The sequence below is a fragment of the Microtus ochrogaster genome, linkage group LG2 (assembly GCF_000317375.1).
Source record: "Microtus ochrogaster isolate Prairie Vole_2 linkage group LG2, MicOch1.0, whole genome shotgun sequence".
Classification (NCBI taxonomy): Eukaryota; Metazoa; Chordata; class Mammalia; order Rodentia; family Cricetidae; genus Microtus; species Microtus ochrogaster.
In genome coordinates this window covers 45,872,596-45,880,745 of record NC_022028.1, presented here as the reverse complement: position 1 = coordinate 45,880,745, position 8,150 = coordinate 45,872,596, and the positions used below count along the sequence as shown (strand labels likewise).

At 44.2% G+C, this 8,150-nt stretch overlaps 1 protein-coding gene across 3 annotated transcripts in view; it reads left to right on the top strand.

The window, feature by feature from the left end:
• The window catches only part of Cabin1 (calcineurin binding protein 1), a 126,888-nt gene that overhangs the window by 30,590 nt on the left and 88,148 nt on the right, over nucleotides 1-8,150 (top strand). For all 3 annotated transcript variants that reach the window (XM_026785654.1, XM_005360198.3, XM_026785653.1), the window contains 2 exons: nucleotides 1,100-1,256; nucleotides 3,526-3,641. In XM_026785654.1, coding sequence (XP_026641455.1) covers nucleotides 1,100-1,256; nucleotides 3,526-3,641 — 273 coding nt within the window. The remainder of the gene's footprint in view (nucleotides 1-1,099; nucleotides 1,257-3,525; nucleotides 3,642-8,150) is intronic.

The following is an 8,150-nucleotide window of genomic DNA, read 5'->3' as shown; positions in this document are numbered from 1 at the left end:
TCGCCCGGCAGCTGCAGACCTTCTGAGACTGCTTTGTGTCAAGGTCTAGCATTGATGTAGCGCCTGGGATAACAAAGGTTCTCAGACTTCCTGTTCCCGAGGGGCAGAAATAGACTTAGCAAGGAGGTCCTGTCTGCATTTAGTGTGCCAAGAGGCAGAGTGAGGACTACAGTCCAGGCCTGGCCCCCTGCTGGGGTTCCGTACCCCCACAATACCCTAGAACTTCCAGTTGAGGGGTAGCACTTTAAGCCATAGATTGGTCATAGTATTTCGTGTCACCCAAGGTGGGTTTTGAGGCAGAGAACCTTCATTTGAGAGCCCTCTGCTGTCTTCTGAACTCATGCTCTGGCCATGAGTAAGTCCTGCTACCCATTACTACTCTAGTGTTTATTTTTTTCCCTCCATTTTGTTCAGCCAAGACCAGGCACCTGCCATTTCTTTCATGAACCGTGGAACCCCTGTAGTAGTTCTTTCTGTACCTTCTACCTTTTTAGCTCAGCTACTGTTCTGCCACAGAGGCACCTTTTAAACGCTGAAATATGACTGTCTTCTCATTCCCTGAACCCTTTACATATTGACTGGGTAGTGTATCAAAGTGCACTGAGCCCCAGCCTGCTGCTCCTCTTTTACTTTGTTGGCTGAAGCTATTCTGGACCACCCTCTGGGATCCTTGCCTGTGAGTGTGTCCTCTGTCCTCATGCACTGCCCTCAGTGTTGGACATACCACAGTAATTTACCTGGACACCTCAAGGGCTTGTCTCTGATCACTCTCTACCTGAGACCCCTGCCGCTGCTCCTGCTTTCATGGTAGCATCTGTGTATGCCCACCAGACTCAGTAGTTTCTCCAGGCCTGTTTTCCCCTGGACCGTTAGCTCCCCTTGCCACAGTCAGTAGTTGCATGTGGCACGAGGAAAGAGCATGTCATTGGGCATTGGGGGACTGTCTGATGATAAACTGGGTACTGCTAGGTCAGTGTTCCCATGTTAAAGCTGTAGGGGTAGGCAGATGTTATACCTTGCCTCTCCCAGAAGGCACTGCAATCTAGGCTCATTTCAGGGGGCCTGGGGAGGCTGACATGCTGCTGGTGCCCTTTGCCAGGTCATTGACTGCAGCATGGCTGTACAAGAGGAGCCCAAGGAGCCCTATGTTTCCTCAGTGCTGCCCTGGATCATTTTGCACAGGATTATCTGGCAGGAAGAAGACACCTTCCGTTCCCTGTGCCACCAACAGCAGCTCCAGAACCCGGCAGAGGAAGGTGTGTCATCACCAGGTTTGGAGGCATGGGGCTGACGCCTGTCCTTATCTGCTCTGTGTGGTAGGTCCCTGAGGCCTTATGTAGGTATTGTGAGTAGGCACATTCTTTAGTGAGCTGTCACACTTGTTTAGCCTCTGGGGCACTGTCGTATTTGTTTCTTAGAGGCCATGCTATGGGTATCCACAGATCATGGAGACCCTTTTGTTGCTGCTCACTTTTTTTTAAAAGTGTAACTTTCTAGTAATGAATGTCTGGAGAACTCTTGACAAATAGTACTAAATTGTATTCTCAAAAGACTTTACTAGTGAAAAATGTTTATCTATAAATGGTTATTATTTTTCTTATAAAAATGAAAGTTAATTATGCATACCAAAGAGTTTTCTCTACTACTGGAAAATGCTGGCCATGGTGGCATGCACACTTAATCCCAGCACTTGGGAAGCAGAGGCAAGTAGATCTCTGTGATTGAGTTTGAGACCAGTCTAGTCTAGCAAGGACAGCATGGCTACATAGAGAGATCATGTTTCAGAAAAGCAAAGAAAAGAAAAACAATCAAGTTGTGAGCAGGTAAGTAAACAAGAGGAATTAGCACCCTCAGCTGAAGCATCATGCCCAGGGAAGAATAGACATGTTCTGTGGACAGGCAGGCATGGTGCTGTCTCTTCCCCCCATCCTGTGGACTGAGGGATGGGAGGTGACCAAATTCTGGGACAAAATCCCAATATCTTCCCATTTATGGAGAGCTGAATAATGGAGACATGCTCCAGAACCATTTGGCCTTTTTAGAGGAAGTTAGGGTAAGGGGGTACTTCTGTCCTCCTATGACCAGACTTAATTCCAAGGGTGTGGCTCAGGATTAAGTACATTTCTGGCTGAGTAGTGAGAGACCTTATATGAGCTGAGTTTCTCAAAATGGACCATGCTTGTAAAATGATTGGAGAAGCAACAGGATTGGCCAGGAGAAGTTAGCCTGTGGTGCTGGCCGACAGACCCTGGCTAGGCTGTCAGGGACTCTGAAGTGACAGGGCCTTTGGAGAGCTGTCGTGCTGTCTCATGTAGTCACTGGATGGGGGCTCGTGAACATGTGTGGACTCAAAAAGTCCTGCAGCTGTTGTAGACACTGAAGGAGCTGACAGCTGGAGATGGCAAGTCCTGCCGAAGGGATCTCGGCTTCCTCTTCTACCTCTGTGGACATGCGGGGTGTTAAAACTGTAGCTTTAAGGAATGAGAGACAGTTTTTGCGTGGCAGAAAACTCATAATTTTAAAGAATACCCATGTAGGCGACTCCCAACCACCTGTAACTGCAGATCAGAGCACCCTGACTTCCATAGCTACTCCACACGTGGCAGACACAGACACACATACACAATAAAAAAATAAGGCCTTAAAAAAAGGAAACTAAAGAACCCACAATGTCTGGAATGGTTTGAGCCTTTATTACCTGCAGGGATTTTTTTTTTGGGGGGGGGGGTTACTTTTGTTGTTGTTGTTATTGAGGGATTGACCAGTAGTAAATTTTTGTAAAAGACATTTAAGCTCTGTGTGGTTGTGTGCAATGCCATCTGGTATTTTCTGTTTAAAATGTTCTCTTTTAATTCACTTTGTTCCCACCCCCCAAAGAGCCAGTTACAAGGTGCTCATGGCTTATATATGGTCCAGAGTTTCAAAAATTCTGAGGAGCACTCGGGAGGCAGAGGCAGGCGGATCTCTGTGAGTTCGAGACCAGCCTGGTCTACAAGAGCTAGTTCCAGGACAGGCTCCAAAGCCACAGAGAAACCCTGTCTCGAAAAACCAAAAAAAAAAAAAAAAAAATTCTGAGGCTTTTTAAGGAACTAATAATAATTTAATGGTGAACAAACATTTGATGGCAAGTTAATAGTTTTTTTCCCTTCTGCAGTATTCAAGTAAACCTAAATGTGAGAGTTTTCAGAATTTGTTCATGTAGTGTGTGGTCTGTTGTAACTTGTCCTTCTCTTTGAAAAGTACAGGAGGTACTCTGAGTGATGTGCAGCAGATGCTAGTATTGGTTCTCGGGTGCTAGGGCAGTTCTGTTTTGTGAGGGAAGCCCTCATTTACATTTTTCTATATGATTTCAGTTGATTTTTGATAAACAGATTGCTTATTAAAGCCAGTTAAGTAATTACTTAGAAAAGGAAAGAGAACCGTCTGGTCATATGACAGAGAGAGAAAAGAGAAAATGAGACATGGATGCAGTCCTTTTGCCACTGAGTGTTTGCACTGATTGTCTGTTGGTCCGACCTTTCCCAGGGATGTCGGAGATGCCCATGCTCCCATCTTCCCTCATGCTGCTCAACACAGCGCATGAATACTTGGGCAGGAGGTCCTGGTGCTGCAATTCAGATGGGGCGCTGCTGCGATTCTACGTAAGTGATCCTCCTGGGTCATAGGCTGACAGTACGGGGTTGGGGCAAGTGGGAAAGATGACAGAACCCTGGTGGTTCCCTTGCGCTTGTGTTTGTCTTCCTGTAGGGGTTCCCATTGTGGGTCTTTGATTAATACGTGTGTGTAATTGAAGAAACTTGAAGAAAATCTGAACTTGCTTCCTGTGTCTTTTTTATTTCTTCTATCACTGTGACAAAACCCATGAACTAATCATCCTTAAAGGAGTAAAGGTTTCTTTTGGCTCATGGTTTCAAAGATTTGAGTTGGTTGACCCCATTATCTTAGAGCCTTTAGCATACATTGTGATGAAAGCACACAAGTCCTGATTGTTCAATCGGTAGCTATTACAGCACTGGGGACAGTCTTCTTGAGCCTGCCAACTGGGCCTGATTGGTGGTAGCTCTGGGCTTATTGGAGATACGCAGCATGGACCCAGTCTCCACTGAGTAGGAGGCCAGTTAACACCAGACTGATTACAGTGCATCAGGTTTTTCGGATGTACCAAGGAAGAGACATCTAGTCCAGCCTGTATACCTGCTAATAAAGTTTTATTGGGGCATTTATTTACGTAGCAATTATGACTGCTTTTACTATGCATTGATAAGGACAAGAAACTGTAAGTCTGTATGGCTTGAAAGGCCTAAAATCTTTGTTCTTCGCACTTTAAAAAGCTTGCTGTCTTCTGCTGGGTAACTTGTGTTTGGTCGGTATATCCTCTGCAGCTGCAGCCTTCCTCCTCAGTGCCTCCCTAGTTTGCCCCCTCTTAGAACAGTCTTACCACCTATTAGCATACTCCATAATTTACATATTATGTTTATTATTTGACTTTCCTCTGCTGGTGTTAAATTCAGAGAGAGTAGGTATTTTTGTTCACTTGGTTCGCTGCTGAATCCAAGTGCTTAATACAGCACCTGGCACTAAACAGTGCAGGTTTGTGTGAGCCAGGGCTCTAGAGGACCAGAGCTGATGGAGCTGATACTAGGGGAGACTTAGTAGTCTGACTCAGGATATAGTCTGGGTAGTCCAGTGATGTCTGTCTCACAATGGAAACGCTGAGCATCCAGTAGCTGTTCAGTTCATGAGGTTGGATGCCCAACAATCCCAGTCTGATGCTGGAATCCCGGAAGATTCCTGGAGAGCTGCTGGTTTTCAGTCTGTGTTGAAATCCTGAAGAAACTAGACTTTTTAAAAATAAATTTATTTATTTTACATAATACCTCAGGATAGATGAACTTGCCAACAAGATTGGTGTCAAGAAGCAAAGCTTCCTTCATCCATAAAAGTGTCCTTTTATGTTGGCTGCCACCAGAACATATAGCTTAGATTTAGGGTGGGTCTTCCCACCTCCATTAATCCACTTGAGACAATCCCTCACAGGAGTGCCTAGCAGCTTGGGTTTTAACTGATTCTAGATGTGGTCAGGGTGACAGCCAAAATTGGCTATCACAGGGCTGAAGGAGACTAAGAGTGTATGGAACTTTTCTATGCACGTGTCAGCTTGCAAAGTCTGCATTGCTATGCAGAAATCAGCCACTACCCTCATTCCTCTACCCAAGTGCACAGACACTGCTTCTAGGAGGTCTCCTCAGGCAGCTCTCATGCAGAGAACCTGGGAACATGGCTCAGTAATTTCTGTACAGGATGAGTTCCTGAGTTAAGGCCCCAGGACCTGTGTCTTAGAGTTACTGTTGCTATGATGAAATACCATGACCAAAAGCAAGTTGGGGAGGAAAGGGTTTATTTAAATAAAGGCTTATATTTCCATTTCTAAAGGAAGTCAGAACAGGAACTCATGCAGGGCAGAAACCTAGAGGCAGGAAATGATGCAGAAGCCATGGAGGGGTGCTACTTACTGGCTTGCTCCACATGGCTTGCTCAGCCTGCTTTCTTAGAGCACCCAGGATCACCATCCCAGGGATGGTACCACCCAAGATATGCTGGGCCCTCTCACATCAATCAGTAATTAAGAAAATGCCTTACAGCTACATCTTATGGAGGCATTTTCTCAATTGAGACTCCCTCCTCTCTGACTCTAGCTTGTGTCAACTTGACATAAAACTAGCCAGCATACTGTATAAGTGCCGTTGGGCATGGCAGCCTGCCTGTAATCTCAGTGCTTAGAAGGCAGAGACAGACTGCCCAGAGAAAGTTGACTAGCTAGACTAGTTGTATTGTCATGCTCTGGGTTCAGTTGAGAGCTTGCCTGTCTGCCTCAGTGAATAATGTAGAAAGTAATTGAGGAGGACTCCCATGTCAACCTGTGACTTCTGCACACATGTACAAAGATACTCATGCATACAGGTGAAACCATACACATGCGGATATTCATAATACACACACACACACATCATATGTACGAGGAGGAAAAGAACAGATACCTTTGCAGACTGTCTGTGTTGGGGAGTAATGTGAGAGGGAAGAGTAGGCCAAAGGGCCAGTGTATCGTCCTCTTCCCAGGTTTCCCTGGTCTGTGTCTCTTGAACGCTGAATCTCATAAGCCAGGTGAATTGAGAGACAAATGACAAGTGCTGCTATGTTTGCTTCCAGTTCCTAAGTTTCTTACCCAGGACCCATTGAGAGTCCTCAGATTCCCTACCAAATTGCTTTCCTTGGATCCTGCACAACTCACTCCCTTTTCTTCCCACCTTTTCCAAGAGGCTTTCCCCATTCTCCCTACCCTGTGCCACCTGCTCCTGGCACCGTGTAGCTTGTGTTTGTGTCTCTCTGCTATTCAGCAGCTGGCTGAGATCAAACAAAACCTTCCTGTCCTGCAGTTTGAAGCATCTCTAGGGATGTGAGCAGTGGTCACCCCACCCATACTTCCTGCCTGGCTACTGGCCAATCAGTGTTTCATTAAAATACAAATGACAGGGTACTAGACCATTGTCCCACAGCAGAAACACACACAATCCATCTCATTTATAAAGGTTTCTCCTGGCTTGTTGTCACATGTGTTCTCCATTCCATGTAGGTTTTTGTTTGTTTGTAGGACAAGGTAGGACCAGTTTCACATTTTATGTGGATGGCCAGCTGGTTTGAGATCTTTATTAAAGAATTTTCTTGCTGCACCTAATTCTCCTTCATCTCTTGTGAGTGCGAGGAGGTTATCGTTAGGCTGTCTGTATTGATATTCGCAGCCTTTCTACCCCGTGCCAGCACCACAGTTTCTTTGATAGTCTGATAACTGCAAGAATTTCTCTACTTACCTTTATTTCCATCATATTGTCTTGGCTGTTCTTGGCTCCTTCTTCTATAACATTGTAAGATCAGTGTATAAGATTTAAGGAAACCATGCCCTCCCTGGAATTTTGATTGGAATCAGTGGTCTTGTTGATTAATTTGGAAGAGAAGTGCCCAAATTGAATTATTTAGTCATGAACATAATATGTCTTCTTATTTATTTCAGCCTTACATGTTCCTTTTTCTTAATTCAATTATGCACATTTTTCTTGAATCCTAGATTTTTGTTTGTGGTTCTGGGGGTCCAAAAAAGGTCTTGTGCTTGGTAGGCATATGGTCTGCTGATGGTTTATACTTTGAACCCTACGTATCTTTAAAAAAGAAATTCCTATTACAAGTTGATATTTAAATTTAATTTTGTTTCATTTTGTTTTGTAGAAATACAGGAACATTTTGAAAAGGAAGTTCTCTTACACATAGGTTCTTGGTTTCTTGTTCCTGGTTTCTGGTAAATTGTAATGGTTTTGAGACTTGATGGATTTTCTATGTAAATGATTAGTCTGTGGATTCATTATTATTTCCCTTCTTTTCAGTCTCTGTGGTTCTCTTTTCATTCTCTTAACACCTGGTCACAGATGGTACACTCTGTCACTAAAGAGGAGAGCATGCAATTTCTGGGTTTGTGGGCATTGAGAGTCTCTGCTGCAACTCCCCAGACTCCTGCTGTAGTGCAAAGGCAATAAAACTTGTGGAGATGAAAGTTGAATTTCTCTCCTTTTTTGTATTATGAAGTAGTTTTTTTTTGTAATGGTATTAGAAATTAATATGGGGCCTTGTGCATATTAGGCAAGTCTTTGCCACTGAGGTATACCCCAGCCTTGTTTTATTTTTATTTGAGACAGGATTTCCCTGAGTTACCTAGACTGGCAACTTGAATTTAACTCAGGCAGACCTTGAAGTTTTGACCTCTTCTTCTCGGTCTCTGAGTAGCTGGAATTTCAGGTTTATGCCAGGCTACAAAATCGTTTTCTTCTGATTTATTTCAGGCATTCAAAATGTGAATGCTGTTTTTATAACATTTGTATTACTTCTTTGGGGATTTCACAGTGTATGTAGTCTGATCACAGTCACCTCCTGTCCCTGCTCTCCACTCCCCTCTTACCTTCACCCCTAACTTTGAGTGCCCTATTCTTAACTCATAAACAAACTAACAGTCTTGAGATCTGACACATGGCCAGTCATTTGTTGTTCCCTTTCTCCCACCCTGGATCTGGTCTTTCTATTTGTAAAGTTTAGCTACTGCTAATTCT